The following is an 18,864-nucleotide window of genomic DNA, read 5'->3' on the forward strand; positions in this document are numbered from 1 at the left end:
TCAAATCTCACTACGACTGAGAGGTTTAACCACATTAGCGAACGAACCTATATCGGCAGAGAAATAAAAGAAACACAATAGTAGTCTTGGCGAAAGTTTGATGGAGATAAGAAAATTTTGTTCAATAAGTGAGCACTGGACAGTTAAAATTCGTTATGCTGCCCTCTGTAGACAAGATTTTTTTCTGTCCAAACCTCATTAGAATGAAAAGTATGTAATTTTCCTGACTGAAGTTTTTAGGCACTGCACGAAGGTTGCCGAGGTTGTCCAATTTTCACTGATCTTTTCTACGTTTGTTTATGTACTAATAGTACTATGACGATGAATATTTGGGCGACTTCCCCACTAATCTTTTGTATATTAGTCGGGCATCCACTCTGTATGCAAATTAAGATGTAACTCATGTAATTATATTACAGATGTATTGTATATAGTTGATGAAAATGATGATAATTGTTGAAAGTATACTGCTGTTATTTTGTACAATATTAATGAAGTTGCAGAAAATTGATGTATTTGAAAAATGGCATACAGAGAATAAATCAAATCAAATCAAATTAAATCAAATCAAATCAAATCAAATCAAATCAAATCAAATCAAATCTAATCTAATTAAACAGCTCCCTCTGTAGAAAGCATAATAAGAACAATGATATGTCTTATAGCACGGACCGCGGGCTGGGGTTTTAGCGAAAATAAACAAAACGCAAACAAACAAACAAACGCAAGGAAACCCATGACTAAGAGGGCTCTGTCCCGAAATTCTTCCCGCCCGTCGAGCGGGAGGGGAGAGCACGCAGTGGCGAATCCAGGAATTCCGTAAAGGGGAGGGGGGGGGGGGGGGGGTGGGCTAACAAAATATTTCTCGTGCCACAAGCAAAAGAAAAAAATAACGCTTCAGCGCAATTTCTACAATCGGCTGACAAAGATGGTTTAAAAAAGAAATAAGGGGGCGCACGTACCCCCTTTCCTTTTGTTTCTATTTCTATCATTTACTAAAATAATAACTAAATAAATAAAGGGGGAGGGCGCCCGGTGCCGCCCCCCCCCCCCAGTGTAGCATCAATCCCTCTGTGGTTGTTTTTGTTGTGCCGAAAAAATAAAGCAATTATTCTTTTATAAACCCACAGAACATCTGTTACTGTATACACTTGAATTCACACATCTAAGCATTTGATAGTGTAAATGTGTATTCATACAAATTTCTCCATTACATCTATTTGAAGTGTACGTATCATCATTTATCCAAAAAAAAAAACAAATCCTGTTGAAATGTTAGACTGATAAAAAGATAAAAGTCAAGTGAATAATATATGGATGGTGTATTAAACGTGCTAATGGTTTGTAGTTGCTGTTAGAGCTGGCACAACATTTCAAACATGACGTCATACGCTGTCTCTTGAAACCGGAAGTACATTGTGGGTTATACGCAAAAAGTTCTCTACATGGAAAACTGACGCCTTGCATCTGCACGCGACGAACGTTTCCAGACAGAGAATAAATGCCTACCGGTAGTTATTTCTGTGACTCTTTTTATGTCGCTGCACTGCTCTCTGAGTGACAGTATACTAGTATCCGCCGCTCTCCGTAGACTCTGACCTAACGAGAAGATTGAGGCAAGTGAGAAAATCAGCTTTGCTTGCCTATGTAACGATCACCCAATGTTAGTATTATTACTGCCTTCCTCTCTCTCCTAGTGCTTGGATTCCGTATTATCAGCTGACTGGCTGGAGCGAGCACAACCTTTCTTCTGCCCAGCGTACACGCGTAGAAATTATCGCGGCTCACGGCTCGCACTACGCTGCAGAAACTGCCCTTCACTGCTACATGGAACGGATGGAATCTACAGATTAGGAACCACTCTGACCGTATTTGTACTCCTACTATTTCGTGGCATTGTCATTGTTCATGAATTTCCCATATATTAAGTTTTGCTAGAGAATATTTGGTTCCGATCAGCTTCCAGAAATTGAGTAAAGTGGACATATTTTGTCAGAAACGTCGAGCGATGGATGTGCAGCTGTTGAGAAGGACGTTTCTTCTAATATTGTTTGTTGTGTTGTGTGAAGTACAATGCCTTTCATCGTCTGGAGATTTCTACACGAACACATATGCCGTGCACATTGAAGGTGGTCCAGCACAGGCACAAAATGTTGCAGAAAATTTGGGATTTGTTTATCTCGGTGAAGTAAGTATCGTTTATTAGAGACTACTTTTTTATTAGTATTTTGAAGTAATAATCAGAAATATTGCCACTTCATTCTCTCCCATTTGTGGCGTAACAAAACATCCATCGTCTTAAAGTAAGTTAAATCTGCTTTCTTCTTTTTCTTCTTTTACATGTAACTATAAATGGTTACAGGCACAAAAGGGTTTTCAATACGTACAATAGTTACAGCCCAAAATTTACAATTGGTCTGCATTGAGCATAGTTTGAAAGTAACTTCCACACTAGAATCTAATTGATACATACCAGCTGTAAATTAATAGTTTAGTAAGTTATGGGTAAACTTGGCCTAGTTGCTTGCCTTGCTGGTGTTGGTGGTAAACTCGGCCACTTGTAATTATGCCCGCGCTGGGGGCCAAGTTTACGCGCTAGGCTGAGTTTACCCATAATATGGTACTGTATAGAATATTATGCCTTGTATTTTCTGAATTGGGAATTGTAATGTAAGTTAGTAAAAGCAATTTTGTGACTGCGAGTGGATCTGTGATCAAGAACAGTAAATTTAATGACGTGATGAAAAATATTCACTACAGTGTATGAGTCATTTTCAGGAGAAGAGTAGTGATTATTATGGGAAACGATATATTTATGAGAACCTTATTGATTTCACGAAGTAAATCAGTTGACTTGAGAAATTGTTGCATGCATGTAAAAACAATGACACATACACAGTATGCCATACAGCATGTACACATATTTTTTGTGTATGATATTTCATGAATTGGGACCAGGATGGCAATTTTGAAAGTTTTTAAATTTACAATGAGAACGGTTATGAGTATTGTTAGTTTTATTTACTTTGAAAGAAACAAAGAATGAAATCCCTACCTTCATGACCTTTAAGATGATAAATTGCACTCTATTTTAGGGAGGAATATTTACATGTACATCATGTTGAAGGTTTTCATGAATGCACATATGGGCATTTCCGTGAGTTGTGCGACATGACCACCAAAATTTTACCCGCATATTTCAGGACAACTGATAATCTTACTTTGTTAGCCATAGTTTAAAGTGTGTGAAACCAACTTTACCTTTAAGAAAAGTTCCCTTTTGTGCATTTTTATACCTTTTGAAACCAGAAAGCATTTTTTGACCTAAAAATCCCTAAAAATGCATTTTTGTTGCTCTTTGTGATTATTTTTTATATTTGAGGCTCAAATCAAACTTTGTTTGGTTTTACAAATCAAAAATATATTAATCTAGCAGTAAATAAAGTGGAGACCTCGATGTAAGATATGTACTTCGGTCACCAGCGTGCTCTTACATAGCTCGAGAAGCTGCTGTAACGTGAGTTACCGAAACATGAACTTTTTAACCTAGCAATTTTACTATGCCCAACTGACACATGGTATTTTGGATTATCAAATAACTATGCAGCACACATCCAAGAAATATGATGGGACTTATAGTCTTTGCTTCAAATTCTCATAACAGAGGTCTTAAAATTGTAACGTGAGTTACCATGTAACGTGAGTTACCACAATGTAACGTGAGTTACCGACATGATTTTTCTTTAATACCAAGAAATGATATGAAGGTTGTGATTGTAAGCAACCAATGAGTACATGATTACTGAACTCTTGTATCAAGATTCTATTTCCAGTAATTGTTATTCTCTTGGTCTCTCTCTATCACCACACCAACTGGTCTACATGCACAATGTATTAATTACACATGTTCATCACATGTGCTTCAACAGGTTCCATATTTACTATTTAATATTTAACAGTGCATGTATACTGATCTGTTACGAAAGTTGTTAAAAGACATTTCTTCTAAAGCTGCATGGACCTTGTTCCAGCAAATTATCAAGATTTTGTGATAACTATTAATAGCCTCCTGATTGGGATAATCACTGCATGATTACTCTTGAAAAGTTCTTGTTTCTTAAATTGTAATTCAAGTGATTACTATTTGACATTTCATAGTGTATACCTACCTGTATAGACCAAAGCCATTGTTTATGAGGCTGAAACATTCACATGTATGAACAGAATTTTAAGATTGGAGCTCGCTTCCTGCTGTTTTTTCTGAAATTTTTGAGAACTGAACATTGTGAATTTGACACGCTTATGTGTTTTATACTATTCTACTCTAAGGTTTTAGCTATATTGTTGCAAAATCCTACAATGAAACTTTTCCATGTTTACTATAATTTACTTTACATGCTGATCTATTACCAAAAATTTGTTGAATGTGAACCTCATTATCAGACATTTTCTTTAAGAGCTGGACAGTCATGTACCTTAAAGCAAACTATCAACATTTTGTGATATTAATAGTTAGCCTCCTGATCACAAAATATTTACTATTCATATTTTTCATTGGGATTTACTGCTTTAGTCTGCTTGATTACCCTAGAAAATATTGGTATACTTTTTACATGTACAAATGGCTACTTGACACTTCATAGACCAAAGCCATTGTTTTTTAAGGCTTAAACATTTATGAACATGTTTTATTAAACTGATAAATACTGGTAGCAGATATTAAACTAAAATTTATCTGCAGTTTCTGTAATTCAAGTCTAATTTCTGTACCAGTTTAGTATAAGAATTTGTAAACAAATCAAACATACAAACAATTGATTATTGAGTAATTCAAACAATTATCAAATACATAATTGGAACATAAATTGCATTGTTTAAAAGTTAAAAGATTTATTGAAATATTCATTTCTGAACCTTTAAACTCTCCACAGACTACATGTACAGGTCTCTAGTCTCGTGACTCAGTGTATTAAATGGAATAGTTTATGGATGACTTGTTTTATCTAGATAGCCTGAAATCCATTTAAATCTAGTAAAATAAAAAAAACAATCAAATCAAATTCTCAATTAAATCCTCAATTTCTGATGCATTTGTTAACTGGAAAAGAGTGTAATTTAATGAAATAGACTCTGTTTCATATCATTTTGTTGAATACAATTTTTGTCTCAGTACAAATGAAAGCTTGGAAAACGACTCAATTAAAAATGAAATTTATCTTCAAGTTGGTATTCTAAATGTAAAGTTTGCTGCCTTTTGGTAATCTCATGGATAAAATGGGATTAATACTGTCAGATCAATGTTCAAATCAATTTAGATTCTTTATTCATGGAGTTTGTTTGTGAAAAAAATTTGTCTTGGTTAGTTTTCTTTGGATTATTAAGACAAAAAATCGTCTTGTGATCATGTGGACAAACTGTAACGTGAGTTACCGTAACGTGAGTTACCGCTTCACATGACGATACCTGGAGAATGTAAGACAATTTGAATTTTTACCATACTCGGTGATGTATGTTGTTAGTCCATGACTTTGACACAATAGACTTTAAAGTCTCTCTGTTTCTTGTTTGAGGAAACTTTTGAATATAAGACATGCCAAATTTTTGCATGTCCAAATTATGTAACGTGAGTTACCGACATTTGTAGTGTTTTTTCTCATAGTTCTCATAAGAGTCTGTGGATGTAATGTTGCTGTGAGGTAGGATGGAGGTGCATGATACTCATTCACATATAGTAACTCATATCACTAATTAGGTTTTAAGGATATTGATCTCAACGACCTAATTTTGAGTTCAAAATGTAACGTGAGTTACCGTGGAAATGCCCATATGTCTGTTGATTTGTAAAAATGAAACCATCGTTAGTGGATGGTACTACTTATAGTAACTACATGCACAAAATCAGTTCATGAGGTAAAATACATATATTTGACCAAATCAGTGTTTGGAGATGCCTGCAGGATACATAACTGAGGTAATGATAATGATTGTTTCTTGTATTAGATCATTAGTGACAGTAAGTGGTTGTAGCTCTCTTCATGTGATTGAGATTCCCACTCAAGTTTTCAATGATTTGTGATTTTGTGTCACGAACTGATTTAAATATTGACAAATGCTATCTGAGGAATTTGATGTGACCTTTTTACAGTAAACATCTCTCCCTCCCTGCATTGATCACAATACATACATGGGGGGGGGGGGGGGGTCTGCAATTTATATGTTGAATGTTTTATAGGATGGAAAGTTTTGCTTATTTCTTGATGTGTGACACTAGAGCAAAAGTAAAGATTTGCTTTTTTTGCTAAAAATGGCAAGTGTGAAGTATTGACAGTGCTACTATAAAGATGTGATATTCATCTACATTGTATACTGCAAGGGATAGAAAAAAAAAGCATCAAAATGATTTTATTTACACTTTATATTTAAACACAGTTATCCTTGGCATAAATAGAGGAGGAGAAAACTGTAGATTTGATACGTGTATGTTGATATCAGTGCAGTATAAGTCAGCATTGTATACTTTTTGCAAATAAATATCTTCTTTTAACTTTCTGTGTTCACAGATATTTCAGGACCATTACCACTTAATGGACCATCACCATACAGTTAAGAGATCGGCAGATCACAGCCAAGTTCGACGTGTGCATTTGTCAGAGGAGCCGAAGGTAAGTCATATTTGACAATTTAATGAAGCTGGTGGATGATTGTGAATAAGCCATGCTGGTCTTTTTGTTTTCAGCATTAAAATAAAATGCAAGTGGATATTGTATCCATTGGGGTCAATATTGCACAAATCGAGGATGAGTGCAATATTTGCCCTATCAAGTACATTATTCCCTGGTATTCCTTGAAACAAAGCCATCAAATATTGATATTATTATCTTAAATCATTATCTAGAGAAGGCCAAAACTGTAAAAGTGGGTCCTAGCTATGAGAATTTGAAGTAGACTTTGCACACAAAAAAAGTAGTGACTCGCACACTCGGCAAGTGTTCGCTCAACTGGCAACAAAATAAGGCGTATTAGATTGCTATTTACCACAGGAGCCAATGGGATATTTAATGCACTAACCTATGTGTTTCATTATGCTTTGATATTGCCAATGAAAATCAAGTCCACTGGCAGAAATACATGTTTTCGATGCACCAGTGAAATGCCTTCCAAATATAAATAGAACTAATACGTAGTTCATAATTATTGGGCTTAGGGAATGCCCAGAATGTACCTGTTGGTAGATACAGTGTAAGGAAACCATAGGCATTTGTAGGAAGGAAGTGAAACTCTTCACAATTTCTCAGGAAATTCGTGGCAAACTCTTTTCATCTCGAGACCGGATTGATAAGATAGTGAGACCCGTCTTGATTTCTCCATTACGAGAATGGTACTTTTGTAGTGTTGTAATCTTTGCAGCGGGGGAAACAGAATGAGAAAATAAAAACCCAACAGCACAAAGACTGTTTATAACGTGAACAGTGAGTCTATCCATAACAACCAAGAAGACAATTATATCACATTTAAGATTGCTACAGGAAGAGGGACTAGAATGAGATATTAGACAGAAAGAAAGAGAATAATGTACCTATAAGTGATGTTTGTGTGTGTCAATTTGTATAATTTGTGTTCGTTTTGTGTGTGTTTGTGCTGTTATTGGATGTTGAGTAATATTGGTCAGTTAATTTTTCAGTCATTAGGCTATGATAAAAACTACTCAATGTGACAGGTGGTAGATTAAAATAGATCCATCTAGTCTCTTTATGACTTCAAGTTCAAGTTGTTAGTTACACTGCCAAAGAGCTCTTAAAGCTCCATATAGGCATAGCAGGGTTCGAAATTGGCGATGGTGCGCTGGCCATTGGCCACCCAAAATCACATCGGACTAGCTAAAAATCATAAAATTCTGAAGTTACTAGTCCGTCTGGCTAGCCAAAATATTGCTTCAGTGTCAAAATTGATTCTAAGTAGTCCGCCTGGCTAGTCAAAAAAAAAGTTAAGTGCGACCCCTGCATAGTGCTGGAATCTGTTTGCTGAGTACATTTGTATGTCGACAAAGATGGATTCTCTCATTAAACCCTGTGTGACGACACCCTCAAAACAACAGGACCGGATTGGAAGCATTGTTTCATTCCTGCACTTGTTGCATAATTAATACATTTTACTGAATGATTGGAAAGTTCTCCCTCCCCCTATATTATATCAAAGGAAGATTCCACTGCACCAAAGTTTCTTGAAATTAGTTGTTGACTTTATTTTCTTTTACATTCATAAAAACAATTTTAAAAGCAAAAGTCATAAATGCAATTCCAAAGCAAACAGACTGTCTATTTTTATAGAATGTAAGGATTTTCTTGTGCTTAAAAGGGTTTTTGCCTCCAATTGAAATCAGTTAAATATTGATATTATACTTACATAATTGAAGTTGGAGGAAAAATCTGACAAAATGTTAAAAAGATGAATTAATTTTCACAGTTTAAAGTCAAATCCATGTGGCATCATTGCTTTATGAAACTTCAGACATGTCACAGTTTAGTTTCATTGTTCTAGCAAAATGATAGGGTGCTTGACTTTAACTTTCAGAAGACAAGGGAATGAAATTACTCCTAACATATGTCAGCAAAAGCTCAGTTGAAGGAATGTGTACTTGCATAACAAAAATGTTTTTTTTTTGTGTTATTATTTTCTTTACATTGTTGGCCTGCTGTGATATTACAAACTGGTTTTTTTAAAACTGCAATGGCAGCACTGATCAAAACTTTAAAAATTTATTAATTTCATTTGAATGGATTGTTCAATTTTTGTCCAACTTTACTGATAATTTTCTAATATAGCTGCACTCATTCAATCCTCATTTATTTTGGATGCAGTCCCCTGTAAAGACAGTCATCTCCTTGCTTCGATGGTCCAGAGCTTTAAAAGTGCGACAGTGCAAGAAGGAATTAAGTCAATTGGTTTAGAGTTAAAGCACTCGTGACATGGAACAGAGTCGAGGGGTCGATGACCCTCATAAAAGCCTGCTCCTACCTGAACAAAAAAGTTCAACTGATGAACCCGCGAAGCATACCTGGGCATTAAATCATGAATGAAATGAATGAAGAATTACAAGCTTTTGTTCTTTTGATACTGACTGCAAGTAAGATAAACTAGTAATCAGGTGACAAATACAGCATTTTTATAATTTTATTTCTTTTTTTAATGGTGGGATTAATGAGAGGCCAGTATTCAGAGTGGTTTCATGTAGACTGAACAAACTTAAAATCCATTAAAGGACAAGTTCACCTTGTGGATTGAGTGAATGCATCAAGATTAGTGGAACACATCAAGATTAGTGGAACACATCAGTGAACGTTTGGGGAAAATCTGACAATCCGTTCAAAAGTTATGAATTTTTAAAGTATCTGCGCAGTCACTGCTGGATGAGAAGACTACTACAGTGTATGATGTTACAACACTTTGTTAATGCGTACAATGATATAAAGAGAATTTCACAAAATTTTACTTTTTGAAAAAAAAGTGTACATTTCCTCGACTTGTCACCGACGTATGTTATGGGTAATATTATTCCCCTTGCCTTCTGAAAGAGGAAAATCAAGTGACCTTTTATTAAGCAAGAAGAGTGAAAATATGTTAAATTTTCATTATATTTTCTTTATATTTTCTTTATATCGTTGTACACATATGACATCACAAGCTGTAGTAGTCTTCTCATCCAGCAGTGACTGCGCAGAATCTTCAAAAATTCATAACTTTTGAACGGGTTGTCCGATTTTCCTCAAACTCTCAATGATGTGTTCTACTAATATTGTTGCATTCATTCATTCCACATGTCAATGAAGGTGGACTTGTTAACAAAATGTCTGAGGTCATGTCTGTACAATGTAGAATACCTTGTGTGTGTGTGTTTACCATTTTTTTAAAAGAATTCCTTGTATAGAAACAAATAAAAACAAACAACAGTAAGATGAAATAAACTAACAAAGATCAAGCCAGTACTTCAGTGAATAGTACTGATAGTGATGTCACCAAGCAGCAGTTACAGTTATACATTTGAAACATACAATGGTTTTATGCTTTTGAAATTATGCATTTAACCCTTTTTATGATGCTGCGTGATGTGCCATAGAGATGAAAGTAATAAGTACAGGTACAACTGTAATATAATCTGACTGCACAATATATGATGAAGGGAAGAAAACAAAATCAACCCAATTTTTTTTGTTTGTTTGTTGTTTGTTTTTATTTGTTTATTTTATTTTTTTTTGTAAGTCTGCAGTGATTGAAACATTACAGGTACAATTTACATGAAGTTACTAGCAAATTTGAAGCATCTACTATGTCACCAGAATATCCTTATCAGGCTTTATATGGCATAGACCTACATGTACATCTATGGTGTCACAGTAATTTTTCTTTCCTACAGTGATATCAAAATCAATGAAGATGTTTTAATTCAATCTCAGAAGACCTAAGGTCATTCCAGCGTTTCTGCTTTTATGCCATTTTACTGCATGTTTGAAAGCATAAACAATTATCGGTATGTTACGTATTAAAGCTTGTATGTAGGTGATTTGTTGGTAATGACTTAGAAGTAACATTTCATTTTCTCATCTGTTGCAGGTATTATGGTTTGAACAGCAGGTGGCCAAGAAGAGAACAAAACGAGATCTCCTTCCCTACAGTCCACACCTCAATGACCCAAAGTGGCCCATATGGTATCTGGTAAGTCAAGTCTGTTTAGACCATTTTTGGAAAAACGAAAAATCCACTTAAAGGTCATACACATTATATACCCTTTTGCAAATGTCTTGAAACTTATGCATCAGCCATGGTCGAAGAATAATGTCTCCCGACACTGTGAATGAAATCTTACCGCAGTACATCTCCTAGTTTTCAGGAATGAAATGAAAAACTAACCCCATGTCACTCGAGTATGCTCACCTTTTGTTCCAATAACAATGGTTGGATTTTTTTATAAGTAATAATGAATTCACTGGAAATTGGTTTGTACACAAAACTATGATGGAAAATATGTTTTCTCTCTATGATTTTGATAGCAACTGCAACCCCTTTAAGTCTTTTTCCTGAAAGCGGTGAGATTGCTATTAAAGTTGGTGCAAGAATACAATTATTTGGTGCAAAGGATACTGTATCTTATTGGTATTAATTGAATGTGAGATAAATCTTGTGAAGATTTGCAAACAGTTTTAAAAGGAAATCAGTGAATTACGAAAATGTGGAAAACTGTTAAATTACATGAATTTATGATTCAGGTCTGATTTTGATGAAACCTCTTCCATTCTATTTGTCTATTTTTTTTTTATATTCATTATAGCCAGTGTGAACATGCTGCAGAATCATGGAACATAATTTTCTTAACATTTGCATCCTCTTAAATGCGTCATTATTGCTATTAAAAAACTGTAGCCTGTGAATTGTTGGTGGCATTCAAAGGCAACAAGACTGTATTTATTGCAGAGTCAGTTAGTGGAGAAGAAATTGACAGGATTGGATTTGCCATATGACATATTATACACCACTCATGAACATACACTCTTTGTACAGTATGTCCAAAAAAAAAATTACGACGGGACCCCCCGCAATGATATCTTTAAAAATAGTGAATCAATCTAAATACAAATTCAGTGTATAAAACTATAACTCATTGACCACATCTTACAGAAAACCCCATTCGATTTGCGTCACTGATCAAAGAGAAATGAGGAATTTTGTAGAGGATGTCAGGAATCTCTTTTGTCCAAGTTCTGTCTATTATTCACGCACTAGAGCATTGAATTGCTAAAATCAGAAAAATCAGACTCATGACATGCTTTACAATAATCTACATTTCTCTGTGACCGCTTAACCAAATTGAATGGGGTTTTCTGAAAAATAGAGCTAAGATGTTAATGTTTTAGGACTATGAAGTAGCACTTAGACAGGTCGATCATTTTGGATGTTATCAATTCGAAAATTTGATTGTAATTTTTGGGGGACATACTGCAGTATGTCCCACAAAAATTACAATCAGATTTTTGCATTGATAACATCCAATATGATTATTTTTTTCAATGCTACTTCAGAGTCTTAAAATATAACATCTTAGCTCTATTTTGCAGAAATCGCCATTCTATTTGGTTAAGCGGTCACAGAGAAATGTGGATTGTAGTAAAGCATGTCATGAGTCTGATTCTTCCAAGTTTAGCACTTCAATGATTTTGTGTGTGAACAATAGACAGAACTTGGACAAAAGAGATTCCCGACATCCTCTACAAAATTCCTCATTTCTTTTTGACCACTGAAGCAAATCGAATGGGGTTTTCTGTAAGATGTGGACAATGAGTTATAGTTTCATACCCTGAATTTGTATTTAGATTGATGCAATATTTTTTAAGATATCATTGCGTAGGGCCCCGTTGTAATTTTTTTTGGGACATATGGTACAGTGTATGTCACAAGTACGTTTATATTTTCATCTCTGAAATTCCTACTGATTCTCCAAAAGGCAACATTTGTGCCGTTTGTACAGAGTTTCCTGACCCTTTTTAAATGCTGTAGTGAAAAGAGAACCCATATTAAGAGACCTTTTCACTCCTATGTGTAGTATAGGAATCTTTACCAACATACTGTGTACACTGTATGTAAGCACTGTGACTTTGCATTTTGTTTCTTGTGTTGTTGATCTGAAATTCATACAGGTAAAGTGGCATAATAATAATAATAATAATAATAATACATACAATTTCTATAGCGCCGTTCTCCACTTTGATTAAATGCTCAAGGCGCTTTACAATTGTACATCAAAGCAAACAGATTGAAAATACAAGTACATCACAGTAATAGAAGAAGGATGAAGAAGCAGAAAAAAAAAAAAGACATGAAAGTCTGTCTTCAAAAGACACTGGTCTTCAAAATGCACTGCTAAACAGATAGGATTTTAAATTACTCCTGAAAGATGTTATAGAGCTCGAGTCTTTCAGCTCACGAGGAAGTGAATTCCACAGTGTTGGTCCAGCGTGAGCGAAAGCTTGTTCCCCCCAAGATTTCCTAGAAAACGGAATATGTAAGAGACCTGAAGTTGAGGATCGAAGAGTTCGTGAAGGTTGGTATTGACGAAACAAACAAACATTGTAATCAGGAGCTGTTCCCTCAATAACATGATAAACCAAAAGAAGTATCTTAAACCGAATACGCTCCTGTACAGGCAACCAATGAAGACTCTTCAGGATAGGTGTGATATGACTGCGTTTACTTGACAAAGAAACAATACGTGCAGCGGCATTTTGTAGCTTTTGTAATTGGGCAATTTGCGAGTTTGGTAGATTAAAAAACAAACCATTACCGAAATCAAGGCGTGAAGAAATAAGTGCATGAACAAGTTTTTCTGTGGCAGAGCGAGTCAAATACTTGCGAATAAAACCAATATTGCGCAATTGATAACGGACTCATTTAGAAATGTTGGTGATTTGATCGGACATAGCCATGTGAGAGTCAAACATAACACCCAGATTGCGACATGACTTTGACAGAGGAATATCATTCTAAATGGCAATAACACAATTTACAGTGCTGTTAGAACAATTCTTGCCAGTGCACCAAGGAAAATGTTGCCAGTGTCAAATTCAACTTTGATTGCCCATGGCTAATCAAGCAACAGGAAATACAAGCTGACGTCACTGTATAGGTGGTAAGGCAATATTCAAGCTCTATTTGGCTGAATCTGGATGAGGAAGGACATTCATCTCAGCATGTGTACTTACAAATGAGGGCATTTATTTGGTCATTGCCAAATAAGCTGAAGTCACCGGATACTGGTTCATATATCATTGGCAATATGGTCTGTGATTTAGTTTGGCAAACAATCCTCCTGGAATGAGTGCAAACTTTTTATGATACACTTAAATGCATGTACCATAATATATATATCTCTATATTGCATACTTACCTGGCCTGTTTATTTTGTCTGTAAAAGTCCTTTAATAGTCAAGCTGTTTGCAGACTCCATACATAGCTCAAAAATAAACTTCTATTCATCAATTCATTTAAATGATTGCAACTGATATAATTACATGTTCTAGATAGGGAAAGGGATTTCACATTTCCTGGTGCTCTCGATACTACAATTGCGTAAGTTGCATTATCATAGAAAGGTTGTACAGGACACTTCCCTTTCTTTCTTGAGTTTCTATTGTCGTATCGATATCTTTACATCAAATCCTTGTCAACTGCCACATACAAGTGTACATGTACTGTAGGTCTTTAGTCTCTTCCATAGTATACTTTTTGTTTGGAATTATTCATATGAGTATCATGTATGATACGTAATTTATGAGTGATATTGATACTGTTTGAAACTAAATGTTTGTTAGTTGGTCTTCCATGCAGTCCAGGGTGTCACATGAGTTAGATCTGTGTACTACCAGGGAGGTGAGAGGAAACACCTCCCTGGTACTACAGAATGGCTTACAGCAGGTCGCATATTGGCACTTTTTTTGTGTGATGTTGAATGACAGTGGCAGAGCATTGGCTAGACATTTTGTTTACCTAAAATGTTGTCCTTAATTACAGTGTTGTAAATCCTTGCTGAGTGTATTTTTTCCTTGCGTGATCATACCATGCAGCTATGAGAGCATGTACTGAATAGGCAAAAATATGCAGACTTGGTGACTACAAAGTCATAAATATGGGGTCAAGTAAAGTTCATGTCAACAAGAATAATTAGGTACATGTAGCTTGGTGGATAAATGAGCCATAACATTCATTGTAAATCAGGCTCTCTATATTACCATAGTACAGTACTTGATTGCTCAATTAGTTAATATTGATCTGTTCTGGCAAAAAAAAAAGAAGAAGCTAACTATTATGCTACTTTCTACCACCGTAATCAAGCTGCACTTTTTCACTTGTGCGATCTTTTTTTCTGTCTCAGTAATCTCTCCCCTCTTCGTTTTACACTTGTTCAGACTTTTCACTGACTAGATATTCATCAGTGTCATCCTGACAGCGATGATTAAAAATTGCCAGCAATAAACGTGACTAGCATCCACCTGAGGTCTCTATCATCCATGACGCGTAGTTTTAACTCTACTTGTAAAAAAAAAGAAAAAAGATAACAAGACAACCACTTACGTAGAAGGCTTGATTTTTAAAGCCCTGGACATTGCAGAAAGGTCACATTGAAACTGTCATTATTGACAATCTCTATTCTGCCGTGAGCTCACATTCTGAACCATAAGATGCAAAACTCCCTCCCTTCCATTCCCAGTAGGCACATTAAAATTGTATCTGGTATTGATGGCAGGTAAAACTTCTATTTTTGTTTTAAAAGAAATTTTGTCATCAAGTTGTTACGCGATATAATGCAATGCCAAAAGCGAATTCACTTGTTTCAACATGTACAAACGTGTTCTACATCTCAGTTTGCTAATTGTTCTGTTGTGTTTAAAAATGATCCAGGAAGAAACACCATGAAAAATATGTGTTATATGGTGTATGAAGTGTAAGTTGCCATGGCCTCGCAAGGAACTTCAAGGCTGTGATTCTTTTGCAGGGATCTCACTCAAGCATGTCCACAAACATTTGTTTGTTGTTTTTTTCCATCTCTCTTTGTCATTTCTCTTTTCTCTTTTTTCCCCCCTTTGGCACCCCCCAGAATCGAGGGCCCAGCCTGGATATGAATGTTCTACCAGCCTGGCAACAAGGCTACACAGGGAAGGGTGTGGTTGTCTCCATCTTGGATGATGGTATTGAAAGGGACCATCCTGATCTTATAGCAAACTATGTAAGTTATGATCATCATTATCCTCAAACTCCCTGTTTTGCTTCCCTTTTTGGTTTCCTCAATCTGTCCTTATCCTGTAAAATGGTATGAAGGTTATGTAACAGTTGTACCCTATGTGCATTTAAGAGTCGTACATTTTGTATACAATGTAACCAATTCCTGTCAGCACACTACATTTTGCCTATAAGATGAAGGAAGGATACTCAAAATGATGTGTCAAGATGCTTAACCTCAGTTGTCATGGTGTGTTTGTGTACTTGAAGTTCCTGATACTGTGAAAGTGGATATTTTCGCTAGACAAATTTTTCCGCTCGGCCGGGTAAGAAGAATTTTGTGGGTTTTTAATTCCACAGAATCATTTTCGCACTAGTTTCTGGTTGCGCGAAGTGAAAATTTCCAACACTGCGAAAATTTCCAACGCTGCAAAAATTTCCACTTTTACAGTACTTTATCTTTGTTACTTCACCACAAAGGTGTTTTCATTTTATTTTTTACTGTTTAAGTTGAAGTAAAATTCAATTGTTTTAATTGATCAAAGACAGATGTCATGCTTTATGTTGTGTGAATCGCTTTGTCAAATGTGTTTTTTGTAGTTTGCTGTCACATTTGTAGTATTTGTCTCGCATGGATTGTATGGGTTTTGTTTGGTGTGCATTGTTAATAGGTACAAATCATCTTTGTATGTGTGCTGCCATCCCATTTTTTTTTTTTTTTTTTGTCTACATTCATGTCTGATTTGATGGCATATGAAGTGCACTCCCACATCACATTTAAATTTGGTATTAAAATGAAAAGAGGAAATTTAAACAGACATACAGGTGTAGATGGTAGAAGTGTGTTTCAGAAGAAAGGAATGGAATTTTAAAACAGTACAGTGATTGAAAAGCTTATGAGGTGATGGTATCTTGGCCTTACATGTCTCACATTTACATTTGATTTACTTGTACACAAATCAGTTTCCCCTTTTGATGAAAACTGAAATTAAAAAGCTGGGCTTGACACTCACTTTTTTCACTGGTGGTCCATTTGGGCAATTCAAATCTGCAAATCTGACATTTGGGGACCTTCGTAAATAGAACTAGTGGCTGTAAAATAAAGGAAACAACATTATCAATCCATTTTGAATTTTAAGTGCTCATCAAGCCAACGTGTAATGTTGAACCCTGAAAAGGAATATCTTGTATCATTAATAGCACCCAATGTTTGCTATGTTTTCATAACCTTCTAAGAATACATTTTTGTTGGAAAAAAATTTGGAGTTGCAAAATTATGGACCAAAAACATGTTTTGTTTTGGTTTTTTTTTTCCATTTTTGGATGGCATTTGATAAGCCAGTTTGAAATGTGGAAGTTACTATCATGACATTATCACCTGTAGTTTGCATATACAGTTAAACCAGTTAAATTATTGAAGGAAAATGCAAATATCAAACAAGCCATATCATTCATCAAATTGGTTTGACTTTGTAACTCTAATGTACTTAAAAAGCTGACTTAAATATGATGTGGAATTGCTATTAAAGGATGTAGCCCTCTTTTCACATGGCATTGCAAGAACTTTCAAAAGTAACTTAAGAAGGTTTGTTGAGAGGGCTTTGCCCAATCAGATTGCTCTATCAGATTGCTCTGGATTTCTTGAGGGACAAAGACAATGAGCACTCCCATGTCTTAATGACCATGCTAATAATAATGATAATAGTCTCTGTCTTTGGTACAGAGCCTGGGAATTCCAGAAGTGATACAAATTTCACCACAGAGTACATATTAGTATATCTGTTTTTATCCACATGTTCAAAAGGAATCGCTCTATCCACTGTTATCCCACTCACCAGAGTGACGCCTATCACCTTCCCCGTACTCGCACTATTTTTGCAAAGAAAAAAATTATATTTACTGGACCCAGATATTGGAATGATCTCCCTCTAGATATCACTTCTTCCTTATCTTTATTCACCTTCAAACGCAAATTAAAACAGTTATTACTTAGTGGATACACACTACCAAGCTTTTAGCAACCTTTTTATGCTCCCAGTCTTTTGTCCTTGTCAGCAGCACCAAGTTATTCAAGTTATTTCATGGTACCGATACATCTTTTAATAATATAGCATTTTTGTTTTTCAAACACTGCGAGATTTGTATGCAGTCTGGTTTGTGCAATATCTATGTGGTTCATTAGTTTATTACTCGTCGATTTTTTGTACTGGTGTAATTTTAGTTGGTCAAGACAAACATATCCGTTCTCCGTGTATATGCCTATGAACTCGGGAACCTACAGTTTTACAAGCTTTAAGGCTTTTATGTAGGCCCCATCATATTTCTTATACTCACTAGTGACATTTTCACACGATATGACCATGTACATTTGTGTCAAGTATATTTTCTTTTGCTTTTTCTTCTACAATCAAAAGACATGATTGTGTATATTTTGTATTCTTGTTTTGTTGTCAATAATTTTGTAATCTCATCATTGAGAAAATGGAAATATGAAATAAAATTTGAACTGAATTTGAACTGAATATTAGGTCTCTTTAACCCTGCCAGTTGAATTTCTAAGAATGGAAAAAGCTACCATGCAGTCTTGTTATAATAAACACGGTTATAACGAAATTCTGGTTACAATGAAAAAAAAATTTAGGCTCCAACATTATCAGCTCTATGTTCTCTATTGTTTCTTTGTTTGGTTATAACGAAATTTCGATATAACGAAAGAAAACTGCCGGTCCCAAGCACTTCGTTATAATGGGAGTCCACTGTATTTCCAAATACAGTGTAAATAACCCCCAAATTATCCAAATACTCACGCTCACAAATAACCCCCAAAATGTATCTAAATCTGTAATGTGCCTAAAAACAGCATGTTTCATACTTCTTTCAGACAACTTGATAACTACAAAATCTCTTGCCACAGTAAGATGTCAAGTGGATTGTTTATTGGTCAACTGTGTGTTTGTGCATGTCTTCATGTGCATTTTTGTTAAAATGAGCAGCCTACACTGCAGATTTCTGCAACACAACCCAACATACTGTATGGAAGATGTGCACAGTAGACTTGAAATATCACTAAAGATAATGCTATGTCAAGAATACTACCAAATT

The 18,864-nt window shown here is 35.2% G+C and overlaps 1 protein-coding gene across 1 annotated transcript in view; it reads left to right on the forward strand.

The window, feature by feature from the left end:
* Nucleotides 1-1,486: 1,486 nt before the first annotated feature.
* The window catches only part of LOC139741703 (furin-like), a 63,004-nt gene continuing 45,626 nt past the window's right edge, over nucleotides 1,487-18,864 (forward strand). Inside the window, exons 1-4 of the mRNA XM_071652285.1 lie at nucleotides 1,487-2,188; nucleotides 6,561-6,662; nucleotides 10,609-10,710; nucleotides 15,641-15,769. Coding sequence (XP_071508386.1) covers nucleotides 2,009-2,188; nucleotides 6,561-6,662; nucleotides 10,609-10,710; nucleotides 15,641-15,769 — 513 coding nt within the window. The 5' untranslated portion in view covers nucleotides 1,487-2,008. The remainder of the gene's footprint in view (nucleotides 2,189-6,560; nucleotides 6,663-10,608; nucleotides 10,711-15,640; nucleotides 15,770-18,864) is intronic.

Source organism: Diadema antillarum, unplaced genomic scaffold (assembly GCF_040938485.1).
Source record: "Diadema antillarum isolate AM-2024a unplaced genomic scaffold, OU_Dant_1.0 seq00000946_RagTag, whole genome shotgun sequence".
In the NCBI taxonomy this organism is placed as follows: domain Eukaryota; kingdom Metazoa; phylum Echinodermata; class Echinoidea; order Diadematoida; family Diadematidae; genus Diadema; species Diadema antillarum.